The 25,144-nt window shown below is 43.7% G+C and overlaps 1 protein-coding gene across 1 annotated transcript in view; it reads right to left on the bottom strand.

The window, feature by feature from the left end:
* The window catches only part of RASSF4 (Ras association domain family member 4), a 436,165-nt gene that overhangs the window by 93,955 nt on the left and 317,066 nt on the right, over positions 1 to 25,144 (bottom strand). The window contains exon 7 of the mRNA XM_082268429.1: positions 10,008 to 10,153. Coding sequence (XP_082124555.1) covers positions 10,008 to 10,153 — 146 coding nt within the window. The remainder of the gene's footprint in view (positions 1 to 10,007; positions 10,154 to 25,144) is intronic.

Consider the following 25,144-nt stretch of genomic DNA (forward strand, 5'->3'; position numbering starts at 1 on the left):
TTTCACACTTGTGCGACTTGTCCTGCGATTTGGGACTGCAAAGAGGCATGACAAGTCGTACTCCATAATTTCCAATGAGTACCCATTCATATCTGTATGACTTCAAGTCGCAACGACTTCAAAGTAGTCCCTGCACTGTATTGCGTTTTGAGGTCCATAGACATAGGCATTGCTTCAAGTCCAGTCCAGATTGCGGCAAAATCACTGTAAAATCGCTGCAAAAAAATGCGACCTTCACCTTTAAGACACTGGCGAAAAAACTGAGGTACTTTCTGTGTGGGAGTGGTTATATAGGGGATCATCAATTCTGATTGGTTGCCAGTGTCCTTCACCTATAGGTAGCTATATAACCCATATGTTATGATTTATGGTTCTGTGTCCCGTGATGTATGAAAATAAATAAATAAATACATATATATATATATATATATATATATATATATATATATATATATATATATATATATATATATAGTTAGCAGTCATGCACAAGTCCATCTACATCAATACAAGTACACAGACAAACAGTATACAAAAATCAGTTGGCTAATGCAATACTACTGTACAGAAGACAACATAATCCACAAATGAAAGTTTCTATACATACAAGGAGTACAGAATTATTAGGCAAATGAGTATTTTTGAGGATTAATTTTATTATTGAACAAAAACCATGTTCTCAATGAACCCAAAAAACTCATTAATATCAAAGCTGACTATTTTTGGAAGTAGTTTTTAGTTTGTTTTTATTTTTAGCTATTTTAGGGGGATATCTGTGTGTGCAGGTGACTATTACTGTGCATAATTATTAGGCAACTTAACAAAAATCAAATATACAGTATACCTATTTCAATTATTTATTTTTACCAGTGAAACCAATATAACATCTCAACATTCACAAATATACATTTCTGACATTCAAAAACAAAACTAAAACAAATCAGTGACCAATATAGCCACCTTTCTTTGCAAGGACACTCAAAAGCCTGCCATCCATGGATTCTGTCAGTGTTTTGATCTGTTCACCATTAACATTGCATGCAGCAGCAACCACAGCCTCCCAGACACTGTTCAGAGAGGTGTACTGTTTTCCCTCCTTGTAAATCTCACATTTGATGATGGACCACAGGTTCTCAATGGGGTTCAGATCAGGTGAACAAGGAGGCCATGTCATTAGCTTTTCTTCTTTTATACCCTTTCTTGCCAGCCACGCTGTGGAGTACTTGGACGCGTGTGATGGAGCATTGTCCTGCATGAAAATCATGTTTTTCTTGAAGGATGCAGACTTCTTCCTGTACCACTGCTTGAAGAAGGTGTCTTCCAGAAACTGGCAGTAGGACTGGGAGTTGAGCTTGACTCCATCCTCAACCCGAAAAGGCCCCACAAGCTCATCTTTGATGATACCAGCCCAAACCAGTACTCCACCTCCACCTTGCTGGCGTCTGAGTCGGACTGGAGCTCTCTACCCTTTACCAATCCAACCACGGGCCCATCCATCTGGCCCATCAAGACTCACTCTCATTTCATCAGTCCATAAAACCTTTGAAAAATCAGTCTTGAGATATTTCTTGGCCCAGTCTTGACGTTTCAGCTTGTGTGTCTTGTTCAGTGGTGGTCGTCTTTCAGCCTTTCTTACCTTGGCCATGTCTCTGAGTATTGCACACCTTGTGCTTTTGGGCACTCCAGTGATGTTGCAGCTCTGAAATATGGCCAAACTGGTGGCAAGTGGCATCTTGGCAGCTGCACGCTTGACTTTTCTCAGTTCATGGGCTGTTATTTTGCGCCTTGGTTTTTCCACACGCTTCTTGCGACCCTGTTGACTATTTTGAATGAAATGCTTGATTGTTCGATGATCACGCTTCAGAAGCTTTGCAGTTTTAAGAGTGCTGCATCCCTCTGCAAGATATCTCACTATTTTTGACTTTTCTGAGCCTGTCAAGTCCTTCTTTTGACCCATTTTGCCCAAGGAAAGGAAGTTGCCTAATAATTATGCACGCCTGATATAGGGTGTTGATGTCATTAGACCACACCCCTTCTCATTACAGAGATGCACATCACCTAATATGCTTAATTGGTAGTAGGCTTTCGAGCCTATACAGCTTGGAGTAAGACAACATGCATAAAGAGGAAGATGTGGTCAAAATACTCATTTGCCTAATAATTCTGCACTCCCTGTATATATTCAAACAGATCACAAGTTAAACCCAAATCCAGGCAGAACGGTTTTCTTTGAATGGCACAGGGAAGGTATGGAACTTTTCTTAGGTGTCTCTGATTTTTAATACTGTGTGTCCCTATAGGGAAAAGTCTTCTTCCCTTTCTGCTATGTCTGACAATTATCACCTGGACAGAAAGTGAGAGGAAAGTCTGGCTCATGTAGACAGATACAGCAATAACATACTGACAAAGGTTTTAATCCTGTCTCATTTTAAAGACAATTTTCTTTGTTGTTGTTGTTACCTGTGTCTAGAATTGGGTTTTAATATTTTTAAACAAAGACTAGGAAATATGGTTTGAGTGGAATATAATTTTTCATGGATTCTTTTCTCCTAATGTACAAGCCCTGCCACCTTTTCCCAGTATCTCAAGATGACAAGTAGTACACCCCATGAAAACGGTTGACATTTTCGACATATCTGAATAGGCAAACCTTAGGATGGCCATATATTATACAATTGTCTTGGCCCTTGTACTATGTAGTTGAAGGTAAGTCTAAAGGAAATTGAAACAGAAAACTGTATAATGTATGGCCAGCTTTAGAACTTCATTCAAATTGTGCCTACAGATAAAGGTGATATACTTGAACAAATGACACATAAAATTGATATAGCGTATCAATTTCCGTGATCAAAAAATGCAGATTTGTCATTTTTACCTAACCCTCCGATATCTAGTGTCTGGTGTTCTCTGCTATTGACATGTGTGGTGTCATCTTGCCAAGATCAATAGAGCTCTCTAAGGCTCTCAGAAAGAAAGTTGTTGATGCCTATGAGTCTGGCAAGAGACTTAAAAATATTGTCAAATGATTGTTAAATGATTTGAAATAATTCATTTCATTGTTAAGAAAATTATATAGAAGTGGCATAGATTTCAAACAATTGTCCAGGACTGTCAAGCCCAGCAAATTCAATCCAAGATCTTTCTTGGTTTCTTGTGCTGCAGACTGATCAATCAAAGTTAGAGCTGTTTAAACACAGTAAAAGTAGACATTTTTGATACAAACCAATGACAGTATTTCAGGAGAAGAACCTCATAACTGTGAAGCATGAAGGTGGTGCTCTGTCCAATGGTATTTTGTAAAGTGGCCTCAAACTTCCTCTTCTGTGGTCCCCGCCAGCACTCTTGGCTCCGTTTCTGTGTGTGCCCCCACAGCAAGCTGCTTGCTATCCTGGCACAACTGTGGGCTTGCTCCCAAGCTGGGCTGTGTGTGTGTCCATAAACACACACAGCGTGGATTAGCCTCGCCCCTCCTGTCCCCGTGTCCTTTGAGGAGAGGAATAAAGACCAGTGCAAAGCACACATTTGGTTTGCTTAGTGGGCAAAGGAAAGCTTACAGGTCTTGAAACGGAAATACCTAATCTAAGAGAAAATGCTAGATAATATAGAAAGGGCAAGAAGGAGGAGAAAATTGAGGGAAAGGGAGAAAGAGGCAAAGTGGAGAGGAGAAAAGGAAAGGGTAATAAAGAGGAAAACAGGAATGGTGGAAGGAAGATACACCTTATATGTCTGTCTTCTCTTGTGTGTCTTGTTTTTGTGGGTATATTTATATGAACATATAGATTATGTATTAAGGAAAAGATAAGATTATTTTTTTGTAATTGTAAATGTTAAAAAGAAGGGTGTTTTTTGGGTCTTTAAATGAGGCACATGTGAACATACACCTCCAGCCCTAAATCTAGGGCTTACCTGATGCACTATGTTCTTTTTTATCAGACAGCTCATTTATGCCATATCCATTCAGTTTTTACCACTAAATTCTGCTGTTGAAATGGTTAATGTCATTTAGGATAGCTGCTCTACATCTATCATGCGATGTACCATTATGTGACTGTTAGTTCTTATTTATATTGGTCAGCAATTTACGATATATATGGATACAAACTTATGTATGCACATTGTAACATGATATGCATTTATTATCTAAGAGAATAAACTATGAATATGGCTATAAACTGGATGTATGCTCATTGTAACCTGATATGCATTTATTATCTAAGAGAATAAACTATGAATATGGCTATAAACTGGATGTATGCACATTGTAACCTGATATGCACTAATTATCTAAGAGAATAAATTCTTACTTTACAACATTGACTACTTTTTCTATTCCGCACATGCCTCATTTAAAGTTCCAAAAAAAACACTTTTGCTTTAAATGTAAATGATTGATAAAAAAATGAAAAAATAAAAGTTCCTATTCAATTATTATTGTTTGAATACAAATCTAATGTTTGCGCAGATAATTAAAAAAAGTCAAGAATTTCCAAGGGCTGTGCTTAATTTTTCACATGACTGTGCATTTATATATAGAGTATATGTATTAGGGGTGTTGAAAATAATCGTTGAATCGCGATGCAGCCACCCATGATTCTGCATCGATGCTGAGGACCGGCCGCATCGATGCGTGGATAACGTCATCCCGGCTCCCCCTCCCTCCCGTCTCTCCAAGTACAGCCCGGCTGCCAGTGCACTAAAAAGTTAAAACAAATTAGGGTCAGTGACTCCGTTTCAGGGCACCCTTTCAGAGTGTAAGGGTTAATGTAAACTGATGCCTGATTTTACCTTATCTTCTCCGGTCTTCACATCTCCGTCACAGTCACGTGCCCTCTGGCCGGCCGATCTCTTCCTCCTTCCCGCCGTACACCGGCCGGGCTGCACGAGACTGACAAGACTGACATGAAAAGACCGGGAGATAATAAGGTAATCACTCTGGCATCAGTTTACATTAACCCTTACACACTGGAGGTGTCCCTGAAACAGAGTCACTGACACTAATTTTGCAAATATGTGCTGAATGTGCTAGTACAGTCCTGATGTGAAAAGTTACTAGATCAAAGGGTATAAAGGTGCTAGCAAAAATGTCTAGCATAAAACATATATGAACTCACCCAATATAATATATAAGTGCGAAAAGCAGTGCAAATTGGCAAAAATAAATCACAATATATAATACAGTGCAAGTGACATAGAAAACCTCTAGGGATAATAATATCAGTAATAGAGGTTTTCTATGTCACTTGCACTGTATTATATATTGTGATTTATTTTTGCCAATTTGCACTACTTTTCGCACTTATATATTATATTGGGTGAGTCCCTAATCCAGAGCGACACGCACGCCGACTCCATCCGCCTGCTAATTGCCGGACTGTGACTGTGTTAGGAGAGTAAACATCAAACACACGGTAAAGGTACATATAGCGGACAGTGTGCAGACCAAACATTTAGAAGTCACTGATGTTTTTTAAACTGGTATTGTTTTAATAAATGTTGTGAACGATTTACGCTATGTGGAGTCCCTTGTGTTTGCCCTAAGCTGTGTAGGAGGCGTTGATGCAAAGGACGTTATTTGCAGTGGACCCTAAGCCATGGAGTCTTCCTGTAAGCAGCTGATGGTTTGTTTTCAACAAGGCTCAAGTGTATATTTAATCCGGTAAGCCCCCACCTTCTCCATGGGGTGTATTTGGTGATAAGAGGTTCCCACCACCAATATTCTTCTGCATGCCTGGAAATGTGCATGAACTGGTGTAAGGCATAGCACAGGAAACAAAAGGACTGATTTGTTATTTGCACAGAGCACTGGAGCACCTGATTTAGAGCCAGTTCACACTACTCCGACTTGTCAGGCGACTTGGTCGCCTGACAAGTAGCTCCCAATGCTGTGCAATGGAACCGTTTTTATCAAAGCGACTCAAGACGCTCCTGCACTATTTTTTGGCGAAGTCGGATTGACTTGCATTGACTTCTATTATGAGAAGTCATTTGCAAGCCGAGATGAAGTCGCGCTGCACGGGCGACTTCAAAGTCGCCCAAAGTCGGGGCGACTTTGAGTCGGATTAGTGTGAACCAGCTCTTATGGTTTACAATTAAATGCACTTTACCAAGTGATATTGTTTACACACTTATGCACTTTAGATTATGATTAATATTTATTACTGCTGTTATATATATATTTTTTGCACTTTATATATTGCACATTATTTATTGATATTTGTATGCACTTGGTATAATCATATTATAAAATATAGTAGCAGGGTGATCTATACACAATAGGATTACTGCACTGCTGGTTTTGGTAATATTAGTACCCTTTGATCCAGTACTTCTCACATCAGGACTCTACTAGCACATTAAGCACATATTTGCAACATTTGCACACTTTTTGCTTATTTTGCACATCATTTATGTTAGTAGCGCTGTATCTTTCTTTTTATTTATGATCCTTCTATGTGCAGTGATTCACACATTTTGATATAGCTGCTGCGAGTATTATATTGTATACTAGTGTGCGATTCCACACATAGTCGTGCTGATACTTTCACTTTTTTGAAAACCATTGGGCAGTGGGCTGGGCATGGGCACTGGGCAGTAATCGTGATGCATCGCGGAATCTTATCGAATCGTGGCCCTAATAATCGTAATCGAATCGTGAGGAGAGTGAAGATGCACAGCCCCAATATATGTATGCAGTTAAAGCTAAGGATTTTGCAAAAAATATATTGTACTTAACCCATGGAGAATGACATATTTTGAGTTCCAATACATTATGCAAAAATCACCCTAAAGTTTGACAACTTTACTACACCTCAAACTCTTATTGACATCTAGCTTCCAAGTCAGAATATACTAAATAATATAGGGAGTTTTATGAAACAATTTACACTTTAATTCTATACAAAATAAAGCCCAAAAACTAGGGACCACTTTGTCAGATGGTAACCATTAAAGTGTTACTAAACCCACAACAGTAAAATCTGTCGGTATATGCAGAATAGCATGCTTGTTATATTCACTATGGATTACTGTGGAAGTGATTAACCACTAGCTGACCGCTCACGTTGCTGCTACTGCAGCAGAGCGGCTCGGCTGGGTCCAGCGACGTAGACCTACGTGGCTGGATTCCTCCCTCTCTCTGCACCGCTCGCGCCGCCGGAGGCTCGCTCCCACTGTATTCAGACACAGTGGGAGTCGGGACAGGGGAGGCGAGGCGGTCATCACCGCCGCTCTTCCCCGATCGTTGTGGAAAGAGTGAGGAAATCCGCCCGCTTGTGTAAACAAAGCGGTCGGATCTCCTCTGTGACAGGCAGGGACAGATCACAGAATTCAGCATAGCTGAACCTGCAATCTGTGTCACACAACCCCCTCCCCCTACACACGTCTGTAAGCATGAGGCACACATTTAACCCCTTGATCACCAACAGTGTTAACCCCTTCCCTGCCAGTGTCATTATTACAGTAACAGTGCATATTGTTAGCACTGATTACTGTAGTAATGTCACTGGTCCCCCCAAAAGTGTCAAAAATGTCAGTTAGGGGTCTGATCTGTCTGCCGCAATGTCGCAGTCCCGCAAAAAAATCTCAGATCGCCGCCATTACTAGTAAAAAAAAAATAAACAATAAAAATGACAAATCTTTCCTGTAATTAGTAAACGTGAAAACTTTTGCGCAAACTAATCAAAATATGCTTATCGTGATTTTTTCTTTTACCAAAAATATGTAGCAGACAACAAATTTGCCTAAAATGTTAAAACATTTTGATTTGTACATTTTTTTGGGGGAATGTTATATATCAGAATGTGAAAAAATTGACATTTACTACTTTACTTTACTTTGACAGTTAAAAAATGCAATATATTAATCCAATTAAAAATCCAATATATTAAATTTTTGTCATATATTTAGGCCAAAATGTATTTAGCTACATGTCTTTGACAAAAAAATTCTCAATGAGCGTATTTTAACCACTTTAAGACCGGAAGTTTTTACCACCTTCCTGACCAGGCCATATTTTGCGATTCGGCACTGCGTTACTTTAACGGACAATTGCGCGGTCGTGCGACGCTGTACCCAAATTAAATTTATGTCCTTTTTTTTCCCCCGCAAATAGAGCTTTCTTCTCGTGGTATTTGATCACCTGTGCAATTTTTAATTTTTGAAAAAAAGAGCGAAAATTTTGAAAAAAAAAAAACAATATTTTTCGCAAAATTTTCGCTTTTTTTTTGTATTAATATCGCAAAAAATGAAAAGCACAGAGGTGATCAAATACCACCAAAAGAAAGCTCTGTTTGTGGGAATAAAAGGATGTACATTTGGGTACAGGGTTGCATGACCGTGCAATTGTCAGTTAAACTCGCGCAGTGCCAAGTTGAAAAAAGTAGCCTGGACGTTAAGCAGGAAAATCCTCCAGGGCTAAAGTGGTTAATCCTCTGCATTGTGTAAAAAGGGTCTTTGATCCGGTATGCACAGATCCTCCCCCTCCTGCAATGTTACTCTGGACAAGTCCAGATAAAACACAGTCAGAGTAGTCTGGATGCACATGCTCAGTTTGGTCTCTATGGCTGGAGAGAACATTCCCTGTTTGAGCTGAGTTGGTCAGGTCACATGGTATTGACATCACACATTTGGGCGTGTATACAGATCCTAAATGACAGCCCAGTCCCTGCCTCCTCCATGCCCAGTAACTAAAAAAAGAACTCAGTGGATGGGATGTCACATCTTGATTGATGAATGATCCGCCTCCCATAAAAGCATGAGGACAAAGGCTATAGAGGATTTCAAGAGGCAGTGATTCCATAAACGTGATAACACCACTGTTTTTGCAGTGTTCTTTTTTGATCTCCCAACAGCATCAGTTATAGCCTGCAGATGTGCAAATTTAGGTAATAGATATCCCTAAACTTTTAAAAATACATTTGTTCCTAATTTCTAAATTCATAAATACAGATCATGCCAAAAATGTGTTATGTTTTCTTTTTATCATATTTGTGAACCTTCTTTCTCTCTTTCTGTGCCTTTAATTTTTTTTTCTCTCTCTCCCCTGTCATCCTCATCCCACCTGGCACCCCACTGCCAGCTTGCTAACACCCTACCCCCTGTCATCCTCATCATACCTGGCACCCCACTGCAACCTTCCCAATAAACTACACCCTGTCACCCTCATCCTTATCTTCATTATACCTGGCACACAACTGCCATCTTGCTAACACTTTACCTCTTGTCATCCTCATCCCCCCTGTAACCCACTGCCATCTTCCAAACACTTGCATTGACAAAGCAGCTTATTCCAACGTTGAGAGGACAGGGGTCTCTTCCGGGCAAATGTGTGGTGGTGGGTATCGTAGTCTGTGGACGGGGGCGTATTAAAAAATATAGAACACTATGTTAACAAAAAAAATGCCACCCTAGGTGAATGATTAAGTGTTACTAAACCCACAACAGTAAAATCAGTCTGTATATGCAGTAAAACATGCTTGTTATACCCCTTAGATCCTAAGGGTTAATCCTCTGCATTGTGTAAAAAAGCTGTTCGACCCTGTCTCCTCTGATCATCTCCTAATATCATCAACCTAATATTTACAGTCTGTGGAGTCAGGCAGCACAGTTTGGTGTTTATTGCTGGAGAGTTTTTTTTTCTTGGGAGGGTACATGTGATCAGTACAGGGCCAATCAGCACTGTCCAGACATGTTCAGACAGAGGGTGAGGGGTCTTGAAGCTTGATAAAACAATCATGGGAGAAATGAAAACTCCTCCAACAAGCTATCAGCACACACTGATAGAAGTCACAAGACTGCTCTAACTGCTATATACAGCTGATGAGAAAAGGTATTTAGCAGTTTAAATTAACTAAAACTATTGCATTTCCATATTCTGTGTACTGTGGAAGACTAGATCTATTGAATACAGGATCTGGGTTTAGTAACACTTTAGGGATTAAGAACTAATGCCATAGACTGCTAAAATAAATAGTCATGTCAAACTTGTTTATATGTGTTCTCTTGCTTACCTTATGATCATAGAAATGACCATTAATGGAGAACCTGTGATTCCTCAATCTCTGCACCTCTTCAGGACTGTAGTTCTTTGAACGTCTCTGAACAAAGCTGGCATCGCTTCTAGTCCGCTTCAGCTGAGGTGTTGTTTCCTCTTCACCTGGAAGATAATGGTAAAATTTAAATTGATAATATTTAAACTGAGAACAAAAGTTCTAATATAAAATAGAAAGTGTACAGAATTTATAATAAATACATTCAGAAAAATACATCTGTGCACCAAAGAAAACATGCGTGATCATTGTTACTCTAGTTTTCCAAGATTTGGTCAGGATCAATGGTGTCCTCAACACTGAGAAATACAGGCAGATACTTATCCATCATGTCATACCATCAGGGAGGTGTTTGTTTGTTTCCAAATTTATTTTGCAGCAGGACAACCCCAAACATACAGTCAATGTCATTAAGAACTATCTTCAGTGTAAAGAACAAGGGGTCCTGGAAGCAGTGGTTGGCCTTCCCAGAGCACTGATCTTATCGAGTCTGTCTGGGAATACATGAAGAAGTCGAAGGATTTGAGGCAGCCTACATCCACAGAAGATCTTTGGCTAGTTCTCCTATATGTCTACCTGCCGAGTTCCTTTTAAAACTGTGTGCAAGTTTACCTTGAAGAATTGAAAAAATGATGCTGTTTGAAAGACCAAAAATTTATTTGATTTGGATTTATCTTCTGTTCACTTACTTTCCATTTTGGTAACTTCTAAAAATATACTTGTAGCACTACTCCCTTGGGAACTGCTGGTTATGGATTCCCCTAGGTTACCCATAGCAACAACTATAAAATAGCATATTCTAAATGCTCAGCTCAGTCAGAAAACAGTCCAGGGGTTTTGGTTTTTGTTGATTTATTTGAGAACTGGGATAGGAGAAGGGATTAGTGGGATACTCCAACTGAACAACCTATGCGCAATTGCTGGGACTTCTATGTAACACTGAGTGAGGCAAGGCCGCTGCTTCACCTTGTCACTTTAGTGAAGAAGAATTAACTAAACTGTACTGCACTGTGAACTACTCTTCAGGGTCCTACTCGGCACCCTCTTTGTCCCTACTCTTCAGGGTTGTAAACGGCACCCCCTTTTACTCTGACACTCTGTGTGAGATGGCCCCTTGATCCTCTGACTTCACTGGAGTAGTCCCCCTTCCTGGGCAGACCCTTTGGCAAGTCCCCTGGTACTCACGGACATTGTTTTTCCCAGAAGACTCTGCCAGCAGCTTCACTGTTAGCTCTACTGGATCCTCTGTAGCTCAGCTTCACACCTGGACTGCCTAAGACCACTTTCCTCATACAGAAGGAGGAGAGACCAGCCATCATCCTCCTCCTGGGACTCTGCTTCCCGCCAAAGATGCCCTGTCACATGCCCCCTGGCTTTTATGAGCAATCCCAGGATGATCTGCAAGACTGCCCACCCACTGAGACTCCCATAAAAGCCAATGTGTCACTGGCTGGGTTTCCTCCACTGTCCAACAAGCTCCCTTATTGGATACAGTGTGGACACTCCCTCAGACCCAATGAATCACACCTGGAAACATGCAACAGGCAACCTAATAGATCAGGATTCCCTGATGAGCAGAAGGAGCATAAGATGCTTTTACCTAGCACCTACCTAGGAGGGTGCTATATACTATTAACACAAACACATAAAAGTATATGAGTATATATTGTATAGGTGTGTTTGTGTGTGTACATGTGCATGTATATATGTTGTAGCAAAGCATCCCAGAGAGCCGGGAAAAGTCCTGTTGGATGTTTTTACATCTCCCAGGCTCCTCTCATACACGTTCAGGGATTACTGATCCACAATCCAGTTCAGGTCTTGGTCTTCTCCCCCAGGCCAATTTAAACTCACCTGAGACAGACAGCGAGTGCTCTCATCCTGGGATAGCAGACACTTTCTGTCTGTGGGAGCAAAAGCTTGGTGAAAACTTTCAAGAGGTATTTGTGGAAGCTGACAAGCTGTAGGCTTGCTTAGACTAGTAGTTAGGACCTGTATATTTTGTATAGTTAGTGCCGAGATATTTTGCTATTTTTGTTCCTGTTTTTTTTTTGGAAACTCTGTACAGCACTTGTATATAGACTTGTAAATATCACAAATAAACACCGCACTGTTTGTCACTAACTCACTGGATTTGGTATCCGTGCCTGAGAGACTGCTTATCCCAGGGAGCTTTGTACCTGCTACCTGTTCCCCAGCTTACATATGGTGGAGGGCAGCTGTAGTAAGTTACTACCTAAAGGGCCAGGACCTTGGCTGACTAAATATGGAGGAAATCTTTAAACAGTTGGTGTTGTCTAACACTGCACAGCAGCAAGCATATGCTGAACAGCAAGCAAACTCTAATGCATAGGAGCAAACAAAGGCACCGTGCCAACAGATTGCTGTACAGGAGCATACACAGTGGCTGTTTGAACAGCTAGCCACTGCTGCAAAAGTGGATAGAAAAACCCTGACTGAGGTTGTGGACAGTGGCGGCTGGTGCTCAAAATTTTTTTTTTGGGGGGGGGGGGGGGGCGCAAACAGAAAAATGTAATAGGCATTGCTTTGCAGCAAAAAAAAAAACGCTGTAAAAAATTGCGTGACTTTGAGGTCGCAAAAGTGTGAAAGGGGCCTTCAGTAATTAAGGTATAGTGTGCCCCCTTTCAATGCAGAGAGACCAGCGTGCCCCCTTTCAATGCAGAGAGACCAGCGTGCCCCCTTTCAACGCACAGTGACCAGCGTGCCCCCTATTAATGCACAGTGACCAGCGTGCCCCCTTTCAATGTACAGTGACCAGCGTGCCCCCTTTCAATGCACAGTGACCAGTGTACACGCCCCCTGCAATGCAGTGAGCAGTGTACACGCCCCCTTCAATGCAGTGACCAGCGTACATGCCCCCTTCAATGCAGAGATCAGCGTACATGCCCCCAATGCAGAGACCAGCATACATGCCCCCTTTAATGCAGTGACCAGCGTACATGCCCCCAATGCAGTGACCAGTGTACATGCCCCCAATGCAGTGACCAGCATACATGCCCCCAATGCAGTGACCAGCGTGCGTGCCCCCTTCAATGCAGTGACCAGCATACATGCCCCTAATGTAGTGACCAGCATACATGCCCCCAATGCAGTGACCAGCATACATGCCCCCAATGCAGTGACCAGCGTGTGTGCCCCCAATGTAGTGACCAGTATACATGCCCCCAATGCAGTGACCAGTATACATGTCCCCAATGCAGAGATCAGCGTGCGTGCCTCCAAGGCAGTGACCAGTATACATGCCCCCAATGCAGTGACCAGTATACATGCCCCCAATGCAGTGACCAGTATACATGTCCCCAATGCAGAGATCAGCGTTCGTGCCTCCAATGCAGTGACCAGTATACATGCCCCCAATGCAGTGACCAGTATACATGCCTCCAATAATGCAGTGACCAGTATACATGTCCCCAATGCAGAGATCAGCGTGCGTGCCTTCAATGCAGTGACCAGTATACATGTCCCCAATGCAGAGATCAGCGTGCGTGCCTCCAATGCAGTGACCAGTATACATGTCCCCAATGCAGAGATCAGCGTGCGTGCCTCCAATGCAGTGACCAGTATACATGTCCCCAATGCAGAGATCAGCGTGCGTGCCTCCAATGCAGTGACCAGTATACATGTCCCCAATGCAGAGATCAGCGTGCGTGCCTCCAATGCAGTGACCAGTATACATGTCCCCAATGTAGAGATCATCGTGCGTGCGCCCTTACTTACCTGTAGCAGCATCGGTGGCGATCGCCTCCTCTTTAGTCCCCCGAACGGCTTCTTCTGCTCGGTCCCAAGGCGTCTCCTCCAGTCCTTCCGGTCCCGCCTCCTCCTCGGCCAATGGCATGGGGTTTGCCTTGCGGCCAATCAGGAAGCACGTATCGGACGCGCTTCCTGATTGGCCAGGAGGAGGATCGGTGTGACAATAGCGAATTTTCATTCGCGATTGTCACACAACGGGTGGGCTCGGGACGCACTGCTCTGCGCCCCGGGTCCACCTTTTGCATCGCCCTATTAGAGCCTCTGGCTCTAATCAGGTGGTGAAAATAAAAAATCCCCATTGAACTCCATGCGTCCGGCGCCCCTGCATGCAGATTAGGGGGCCGGACGGCTGGTCCTTCCGAGATGAGAGGCCCCCAAGATCACAGATTTTTTACCAAATCCACCCGGTGTGGAAATGGCTACAGCTGGAGTCCCTGCCTGGCCCACAAATAGTGGAGCGTGTGGTTATGGTCCAATTCCTGAGGTCCCTACCAATTCCCCTGCAGAAGTGGGTGAGTCAAGGGGACCCCAAGATGGCAGGCAACCTGGTGGAGCTCATGGAACGGTACTTTGCTGCAGAGAGCCTGGTCACCACCCCTACAGCCGAACAGACTTTGCATCCAAAGCCTTAGTCTCCCCAGGCAACCGGTAAGACTAAGGGGAAGTGGGTGGTAAGCATGGCAAAGAGACAGAGGGGAGGATTTTTAGTGCCAGGTCTGAAGATTAGCATCCCAAACAAGGGAAGCTAGGGCCTGTCAGCAAAGCTGAGTGTTTCCGTTGTCAGGAACTGTCCACTGACAGATGAACCTATGCAATGTAACGTATCTTTCAGACACCAGTTTGTGTTTGCTGCTGTTTCATGCACTGCAGCGCCAAGTCTAGGTAAGCACGTGTCAAATGACTGTCAATAATAAGCCTATTATGGCCTTGCTGGACTCAGGAAGTTTGATTACTTTGGTTAACGACGATATGGTTAAGTCTGTGAATTTTCATGCTAAAAAAGTTTGAGATTTGTGTACATGAGTATCCTATAGCTACGCTCAAGTTTCAATTTGACATATCTACTGTGACTCATCTGGTCGGAGTTGTACCCGTTAGCGCATGAGGCCACGATTAGCAGGGATTTCCCCAAGTTTTGGGAACTGTGGGATCGTCCAGATTCGGTCACAGTAGCTGAGTCAGAGGCAGAATCCCTGGCCAGCATAGACAATGTGGGTTCACGTGACTCCTCAGGAATCCCAAGGCTTTTCTTTCTCTGTTATGGCAGGAGAACTAGAGGAGACTGGGGAAGCCCCCACAGCCAGAGAAAGTGGGCAGCCTTCTGCTGACCCTGAGGCTACATTAGAGTTTGCTGATCTTTATGTGCACAAGAAAAATGTTGGTACCGAGCACGGAAAATACCCTGCCCTTGCCAGGGCCCTGGAATATGTAATAGTTATTGAGGTACCTGTCAAACCAGGGGACATGCCCTGTTTTCCTTATTTTAGTAGCAACGAGGATTTACTGTATCGTGTAAATAAAAAGAATGATGAAATGGTTGAACAGTTGGTTGTCCCTAAGCACTAAAGACGAGCGGTGTTGGAACTTGCCCATGGACATTTGCTAGGAGGTCATTTTGGCGTTGAGAAAACGACTAAAAGAGTGTTACGCAGATTTTATTGGGATACAGAAAGACATTGAGAATTTTTGGCAATCCTGTCCTGTGTCAAATGTCAGCCCCACTACCCCACTTCTGAAGTCCTTTAGTGCCCCTACCCATTACTGAAGTGCTCTTTGAGAGGATTGCCATGGACCTTGTGGGTCTACTCTCCAAGTCTGCCCTGGGACATCAACATATTCTTGTATTTATGGATTATGCTACCCGTTAATCCCGAGGCAGTTCCCTTATGCACCGCGTCTGCTAGGAACATTGCCAAAGAATTGTTCATGATGTTCAAATCGTATTGGGATCCCTAAATAGGTCCTTACAGACCAGGGAACCCCATTCATGCCCCAAATAACTAGGGAGCTGTGCAAGGTATTTAACCATTTCAATACAGAGCACTTATGCCCCCTTCCTGCCCAGACCAATTTTCAGCTTTCAGCACTCTCACACTTTGAATGACAATTACTCAATCGTGCTAAACTGTACCCAAACAAATTTCATATCAATTTTTTTTCACACAAATAGAACTTTCTTTTGGTGGTATTAAATTACCGCTGTTTATTTTTTTTCTTTTGCGATATAGGCGAAAAAAGCTAAAATTTTGACAAAAAAACCCCACTTTTTTAGCTCATATTAGTACTACGTGGTGCTATGGGGCGAGCCACCCGATATCGCTCCCCGCTGAGAGAGAAGGACAGGCTGCTGTTGTAAACACAGCTGACCGTTCTCCTCTCTGAAATTATCACAGAGCGCCTATGATCCTTCTATATAGGATCACAGGTCTCTATGGTAATTTCAAAAGCCCCTCCCCCCACAGTTAGTAAACACTACCCTAGGCCTACATTTAACCCCTTCCCTGCCAATGTCATTATTACAGTAACAGTGCATATTTTTAGCACTGATTACTGTAGTAATGTCACCGGTACGCCCAAAAGTGTCAAAAAGGTCAGGTAGGGGTCCAAACTGTCCGCCACAATCTCGCAGTCTCTCTAAAATTTGCAGATCGCTGCCATTACTAGTAAAAAAAAAAAAAAAACATAAAAATGACAAATCTTTCCCCTACTTTGTAGACGCGATAACTTTTGCGCAAACCAATCAAAATATGCTTATTGCAATTTTTCTTTAACAAAAATATGTAGCAGAATACAAATTGACCTAAAATGATGAAAAAATTTGACTTTTACATTTCTTTTTGGGAAGGTTATATAGCAGAATGTGAAAAATATTGTTTTTTTTTTTTTCCAGAATTGTCGCTCTGGTTTTTTTTATAGTGCAAAAAAAAAAAAACAATTGCAGAGGTAATCAAATACCACCAAAAGAAAGCTCTATTTGTGGGAAAAAAGGACAAATTTTATTTGGGTACAGTGTCACGCGACTGCGTGATTTTCCATTAAAATAACGCAGTGCCGAATCTCAAAAAATGGCCTGGTCATAAAGGGGGCAAATCTTTCCGGTCCAGAACTGGTTACATTTTGCTAATAAGTCATTTTTCTTCAGACATTTGGGCCAAAATTTATACTGTTACATATCTTTGGTAAAAATAGCCCAAATTAGTGTATATTATTTAGTCTGCGTGAAAGTTATAGAGTCTACAAGCTATGGTGAAATCTGATCACACCTGATGTACTAAGGGCCTATGTATTTTCTTGAGACATTAACAAGCCAGGACAGTACAAATGACCCCCAAATTACCCCTTTTTGGAAAGTAAACAATCCAAGGTATTTTGTAAGAGGCATGGTGAGTTTTTTGAAGTTGTAATTTTTTTCCCACAGTTCTTGGAGATTGATCATCATCTTGAACTTCTTCCATTTTCTAATAATTGTGCCAACAGTTGTTGCCTTCTCCCCAAGCTGCTTGCCTATTGTCCTGTAGCCCATCCCAGCCATGTGCAGGTCTACAATTTTATCCCTGATGTCCTTACACAGCTCTCTGGTCTTGGCCATTGTGGAGAGGTTGGAGTCTGTTCGATTGTGTGGACAGGTGTCTTTTATACAGGTAATGAGTTCAAACAGGTGCAGTTAATACAGGTAATGAGTGGAGAACAGGAGGGCTTCTTAAATAAAAAATAACAGGTCTGTGAGAGACGGAATTCTAACTGGTTGGTAGGTAAACAAATACTTATGTCATGCAATAAAATGCAAATTAATTACTTAAAAAATCATACAATGTGATTTTCTGGATTTTTGTTTTAGATTCCGTCTCTCACAGTTGAAGAGTACCTATGATGAAAATGACAGACCTCTACATGCTTTGTAAGTAGGAAAACCTGCAAAATCTGCAGTGTATCAAATACCCACTGTATTTGAGGTGGGTGCTGGGTTGGTTTTCTGGTGACTTTTGATAAGAGACATACAAATTAAACATCCTAAATACAAAATGAGTACAGCTACAAAATGAGTACAGCGCAATCTTCTATTTGGAAATAATTATCTCAGTGCACCAAAAAATTGCTACATAAGTGAAAACATAACAACCGCGAATCATCTTTGTTTAAATAGGTCTAAACCACACACAAAAAAAAAAAAAAAAAAAAACAAATAACATGATCTAAATACATTCATATTACAATGTGTCTGTTTAAAAGTAAGTCAACATAAAAAAGTCCAAAAAAAATATGTAGTCCTTCAATCAATCCTAGACATAAAGATAATCATGCCACCTCTGTAATAATCAACTGAAAAAACAAGTGCTTGAACAATCCACCACTGGTGTTTGTTAGCAGCTTACCTCCAGCTTAAGCCCCGTACACACACGCAGATCGTCGTCATACAAATGTTCGTCTTTTCTCCCCGGGATGTCGGTGTCTGTTGAAAAGTGCAAAGACAGCACAAGGACAGCACAAGAATTTTGTCCGCAGACTTCAGCTGACTGCAGAAGTGATGTCATGTAATGGTTAACTTTCCCTGTGTTTTTTATTTTCTGAGCATGCCCAGTCTTGCAAATCTGCGGTCTGTCGGCTGATTTCTGTACTGACAGGCGAACAATCGTCCGTTCTGGTGTCTGCAGACAAAAATTTTCATGTTTGCAAGAAAGACTCTTGTCCGCAGATTGTGTGCAGACATCTGTCGGAGGCACCATACTAACACGCATACAATCGGCAGATCTTTCGTCCGCCGACGTTTGTATGACGACGATCTGCGTGTGTGTACGGGGCTTTAGACTCCTGTTTTACCAGTCTAAGTACGCTGTCCCCCCTTAGGGATAAATGAGCTCTGTATGTATTGCGCTGTACTCATTTTGTATTTAGGAGTTTGAAGTGAGGGGAAGGCCTTGTACAGCACTGGCAGTAATCAATTAATTCGTATTTATATGATTTATTTAGATTTTTTTTTTTATTGCAATTGCAAAGCTTAAGATATTATAATTAGTTTAGATACGAAATAAACATGGTCATATGAAAGAGATGAAATGCAACTTTCATACCAGTAACGGGACTTTCGGGTTGATAAATATGGTTGTAGCATCTGATTATAATCGTGGATGCATTCAGTATTTACAATGGGGCCGCGTCTTCTGTGAATCCCCGCCTTTCTTGTCCCTCCACTTCATGGCCAACCCTTCCTCATTCCTCAGAAATGCGGATCCCCCCCCCCCTGGTAGCCTTTTTGTTACAAAATATTGTGGGAATCCCTTGATATTTTTTCTGGCGGTACCGCAGGCCAGGGTTTTTTCACAGTACAGGTGACGAAAAAGGGGCAAGCTGGTGTAGTAATTGTCCACATACATATGATAGCCTTTTTTGAACAGGGGGTATGCCAGGTCCCAGACAATTTTCCCACTGGTTCCGATATATGTTGGGCATTCAGGGGGCTGGAGCTGGGAGTCTTGGCCTTCATACACGCGGAAGGCATATACATATCCAGTGGCTCTATTGCATAGTTTATTCAGTTGAACCCGTACCTGGCTCTCTTTTACTGGGAATATACCGTTTGAAGTGCAGCCGGGCAGTAAAGTGGATAAGAAATTTGTCCACACAAATATTTTGGTCTGGGACACTTCAGCAAATCGCTTTGAAAAATAATTTATTAGGGGGCGTATTTTACAATCTTTTACTGTTGGAGATGATCTCGAGGGGGGCGCTGTGAGTTGTCATTAAAATGTAGGAAACACATAATCATGTCATAGCGTGTCCTGGACATGACAGCAGAATAAATTGACATGTGGTGGATGGGGTGGGTGGACCAGTAGGCATGCACTTTGTTTTTTGTTTTTTTGTAAGCCCCATATTAAATGTAAGGCCCAAAAACAATTTAAATTCGTCTAGTGTGAGACGTTGCCAATGGAACATACAATAGCAAAACGTTTGGGACTTTGTGTGAGGTTGTGGCCCTTAGTGATTAACATGAATATAATCACATCCAAAAAATAAAAGAAAATCAGATCGATGTAGATCACATTTTAATGAATCAGAGAATAAATGGTAATAAATATGTACATGGAGGATAAAATGAAAGGGTATGGATTGCACATGAGTAGAAAAGTATAAACAATGGAACATACAGGTGTAGGATGAATTGGGGTTGGGGGCAATACATTGCTTTGCAAAAAGATTTCTTTGGTCCACCATATCCTGCAGCAAATCTTGTGGTAAAAGCAAATAAATATAATAATAATAATATAATCTAATAGCGAAAAACTTGTAGTGTTGGGCTGCACACCTGGCTGTGTGGTGAAAGAGGGGTTATAGCTGACCCTGAGCTGGCAGATAACCATAAGGGGCTTGCCAGGGCATCGGGATGGTAGATTTGGGCCCGGATTCTTCGGGTTTGGGTTGTTATTCCAGTGCTGGTACTGGGCTCCTCTTCCTGGGGGCTAGGTTTGTTTGTGATGGTGCCGTTGGGGCGTATGGCGCTGCTGGTGGTAGGCAGGTCTTCTGATCTTGTTGTTCTCCTTATTCTTTTAGGAAGGACTGTTTTCTCCTCTGATTCTGTCTCCGATCCACTACTCTCTACTGGCTCGAATTCCGAACCAGAATCGGATGATGAGAGCTCCCTGCTGCTCTCACTATCCAACATAGTAAGCATTGCATATGCCTCCTCAGATGTAAAAAAATCTTTTGGACATGGTGGCTGTACTGAAGGCGGCCTGTGTGACAGGTCACTGATGGCGGGCCTGTGTGACAGGTCACTTATGGCGGTACTGATGGAGGGCCTGTGTGACAGGTCGCTGATGAAGATACTGGTGGCGGGTCTGTGTGACAGGGTACTGATGGAGGTACTGGTGGTGGGCCTGTGTGACAGGTCACTGATGACGCTACTAATGGCAGTACTGATGGCAGGCCTGTGTGACAGGTCACTGATGGTGGTACTGTGCGACAGGTCACTGATGGCGGTACTGAAGGCCTGTGCGACAGGTCACTGATGGTGGTACTGATGGCGGGCCTGTGTAACAGGTCACTGATGGCAGTACTGATGGCAGGCCTGTGTGACAGGTCACTGATGGTGGTACTGTGCGACAGGTCACTGATGGCGGTACTGAAGGCCTGTGTGACAGGTCACTGATAGCGGGCCTGTTTGACAGATCAAGATGGGCTGTTTTACAGATCTCTGGTGACAGGTTCTCTTTATTGGGGCAGTAATTCACAGATCCTAGCTCTCCTCTTACGATCAGTGTGTGAGGAGAAGAAGCCAAGATCTCGGGTAACAGCACGGGCTGTGATTGGAAAGATTTCCAATGTGATTGGAAAAATTTAATTGGCTGTTTACCCTGATCGGGGATTGGCTGTGTCCGAGGGACACTCGTCATCCTTGATCGCCAGGGTGCGTGCCCCAGGGGGAGTGCATTAGTGAAGCATCCTGCTGGGCGTCAAATGACGCCTAGTCAGGATAGTTTAACCACTTTGTCATTCTGTTTTATGGCGGACGGGAAGTGGTTAACCGGTTGCCGACCGCCGCACGACTATATACTGCGGCGGTCAGCCCCGGCCAGGCAGAGTGACGTAGCGGTACGTCACTAGCCTTCGCCGCTCTGGCGCGCGCGCGCGCACCCGCGGTCCCGCCGATGACTCGATTGGGTTCAGAACCAATCAGTCATCAGGTCCAGGCCAATCATTTTTGGTCTGGACCTGTTGATCGGTCCTGCCCAATCAGATCTCCCTCTAAGCCTGTGAAATGTAAACACAGGCTTAGAGGAGATGTGCCCTCCCCTCCCAACGGTCTTTTCGGATCCAGCGTGAGAGGAGAGCACATCTAATTGTAAGTACAGCACCAAGCACGTACATACACACTTAGATAGGCACATTTCACCCCCGATCGCCCCCCCAATTAACCCCTACAGCACCTGACACAACACACACTATATACAGCATATAGCATATACCTATATACCTGTATAAGTGTGATTTGTGAACAGGTGTAGCCCTTGCGACCCCCCCTTTTCCACTCAAATTACCCCCCACCCCCCCCTAATAAAGATTTAACCCACTGATCTCCCCTGACCCCCCCCTGATCACCGCCGTTAACCCCTACACCCTCTGTCACATCAGCACTAATACAAACGCAATATACGGTGTTATTGTATTTTTGTATTAGTGTGATTGTGATCAGAATTAGCGCAGGCGACTAAGTTTCTGTCCCAAGAAGGTTTAGGGTCCCCGCCACCCGCCCAATAAAGATTTAAGCCCCTGACCCCCCCCTGATCACCCCTACACCCCCTGCCATAACACACACCGTATACAGTATATAGCATTTTGCTATATACCCGTATAAGTGTGATTTGTGGTCAGGTCTAGCGCTTGCGACCCCCTTTTTTCCACTTGAATTACCCGCCACCCCCCCCTAATAAAGATTTGAGCCCCTGATCTCCCCTGACCCCCCCCTGATCACCGCTAGTTAACCCCTACACCCTCTGTCACATCAGCACTAATACAAACGTAATATACTGTGTTTTTGTATTTTTGTATTAGTGTGATTGTGATCAGAATTAGCGCAGGCGACTAAGTTTGTGTCCCAAGGAGGTTTAGGGTCCCCGCCACCCGCCCAATAAAGATTTAATCCCCTGATCCCCCCCTGATCACCCCTACACCCCCTGCCACAACGCACACTGTATACAGTATATAGCATTTTCTATATACCCGTATAAGTGTGACTTGTGACCAGGTTTAGCGCTTGCCACCGTTCCTTTTATCCTTAGGATACCCGCCAGTCCCTCCCAATAAAGATTTAAACCCCTGATCCCCCCCTGATCACATCCCGTTAACCCCTACACCCTCTGTCACATTAGCACTAATACACACATAATATACTGTTTTTACTGTATTTTGTATTGGTGTCATTGTGACTTGAGGTTGCGCTAGCTAGCTAGTTTCTTTCCCAAAGGAGGTTTAGGGTCCCCGCCACCCCCCCCCAGATCCCCGGCGCATAGTTTAGAAGTAACCCCTTGATCACCACACACGCACGCACGCACCTACACTTCCATTTCTAGTATAGTGTTTGAACAGATCAATATCTGATCTGATCAGAGCTATACTAGCGCCCCCATAGTTTAGGGTTCCCAAAACGCGGTGTTTGCACGATCAGCACTGATTCCGGCCAGCACCTGCGTTTAACCCTTTCACCCAGGTAAGTGTAGTAATCAATAGATTACTGTCACTTACAAAAAACACAAGACACAAAACCGCTGTGTTAGCAGAGTCAGGCCTGATCCCTGCTAGCATTAGCAGTTTTTTTGGTAGCGCTTGAAATAGTCTTCGACAACCAGGTGCTTTTATTACCTGTGAGTCGCATCACTGTACGGGTAAATTTAGTTACCAAAATGTCTAAACGTTCGTACAGTGATGAAGCTATTTACAGTATGATGACCATGTCAGGTGAGAGCGATGGGGAAGCCTCACCGGCAGAATCAGGGTCAGTATACGAACCAGATGACAGCAGCGGCTCCCTGACAGACAGCTCCGACGACAGATGGGTCCCTGTTAGACCCAGGCGTACCCGACCCCATTCTGGTGTTGTTGAAATGCAGGAATCGCAGGGTGCTCGTATGGAGCAGAGTGTGGGTACTAGTGCCGCTCATCCTTCTGGCGACCTGGCAAGCGCCAGCGGCCTAGTACAACCTGGACCTAGTACAACCAGCACTGCAGTAAGACCTGGTGACGTGGCGAGTCCCCTAAGTGCAGTTGAAGCTGGTGCGGTGGCTAGCACAAGTAGTGGCCCGCAGCCACCGCGTATTCGAAGACAGGCCCGTAGAGCCCATAGTGCCCTCCCTGATGCGCTGGCATATCCCAATTGGCAACCCACTGATTCTACAGCGCCAGTACTTCCCCCATTCACCGCCCAACCTGGAATCCACGTGGAGACAGCTGGTTTTACGCCCCTGAACTTTTTTGAGCTGTTCTTCACGGAAGATCTTTTCAGATCTATTGTGGATCAATCAAATTTATATGCTCAACAATTTATCGCCGCCAACCCAAATTCGCACCTTGCCAGACGATTCGGCTGGAATCCTATAACGGTTTCCGAATTTAAGATCTTTCTGGGCCTTTCCCTCCACATGGGCATAACTAAACAAAGTGAATTGCGGCTATATTGGTCCACTAGCCCAGCTCACCATATGCGCATGTACTCTGCCTCCATGTCCAGGGGGAGATACGAGCAAATTCTGCGATTTATGCATTTCAGCGACAATGAAATCTGTCGTCCTCGGGGAGACCCTGCATACGATCGGCTCCACAAAATTCGGCCCCTCATAGACCACTTCAATCAGCGGTTTGCAGCCTTGTTTACCCCCGAACAAGTTGTCTGCATTGACGAGTCCCTGATTAAATTTACTGGCCGTCTTGCTATCAAACAGTACCTCCCCAGCAAGCGTGCCAGATACGGGGTCAAGTTGTATAAGCTCTGTGACAGGGCCACAGGCTATACAGTTAATTTCCGTGTCTATGAGGGAAAAGATAGCACTGTGGAGCCCCCGAACTGCCCAGACTACATAGGGAGCAGCGGTAAGATTGTTTGGGACTTGGTGTCACCCTTATCCGGAAAGGGGTACCATTTGTACGTGGACAATTTTTACACAAGCGTGCCACTATTTAGTCACCTGCTTGATTTACAAATTGGCGCATGTGGCACCGTGCGACCTAATCGCCGGGGCTTCCCCCAACGGCTTGTAAATTCCCGTCTTAGTCGGGGGGCGAGAGCCTGCTTGAAAACGGACAAATTACTTGCGGTGAAGTGGAAGGATACACGGGATGTTTATGTTCTGTCCTCCCTTCACGCAGACACGACAGTCCAAATCCCTACGGCAACTGGCGTTATGGAGAAACCCCTCTGTGTCCACGAATATAACCTTAACATGGGAGGGGTGGACCTTAACGACCAGCTTTTGGCGCCGTATTTAGTTGCCCGTAAAGCCAGACGCTGGTACAAAAAAGTGTCTGTTTACCTTTTCCAATTGGCTATGCTGAACGCCTTTGTCCTATACAGGGCGTCAGGACGAACTGGACCCTTCCGGGAATTCCAGGAAGCGGTCATCCTTGCCTACCTGTACCCAGGAGGCATGCCTGCCCAACTTCCCCTTCCAGATGCAGTGAGCCGGCTGCATGAGAGGCATTTTCCTTATGCCCTCCCGAGTACCCCTACCCAAATACGACCCCAAAGACGATGTCGTGTCTGTAGCAGGCGCGGATTTAGGCGTGACACCCGTTATTATTGTCCCAAATGTCCTGACCATCCTGGTCTCTGCATCGGG

Source organism: Pelophylax lessonae (assembly GCF_965119305.1).
Source record: "Pelophylax lessonae genome assembly, chromosome: 9".
Taxonomy (NCBI): domain Eukaryota; kingdom Metazoa; phylum Chordata; class Amphibia; order Anura; family Ranidae; genus Pelophylax; species Pelophylax lessonae.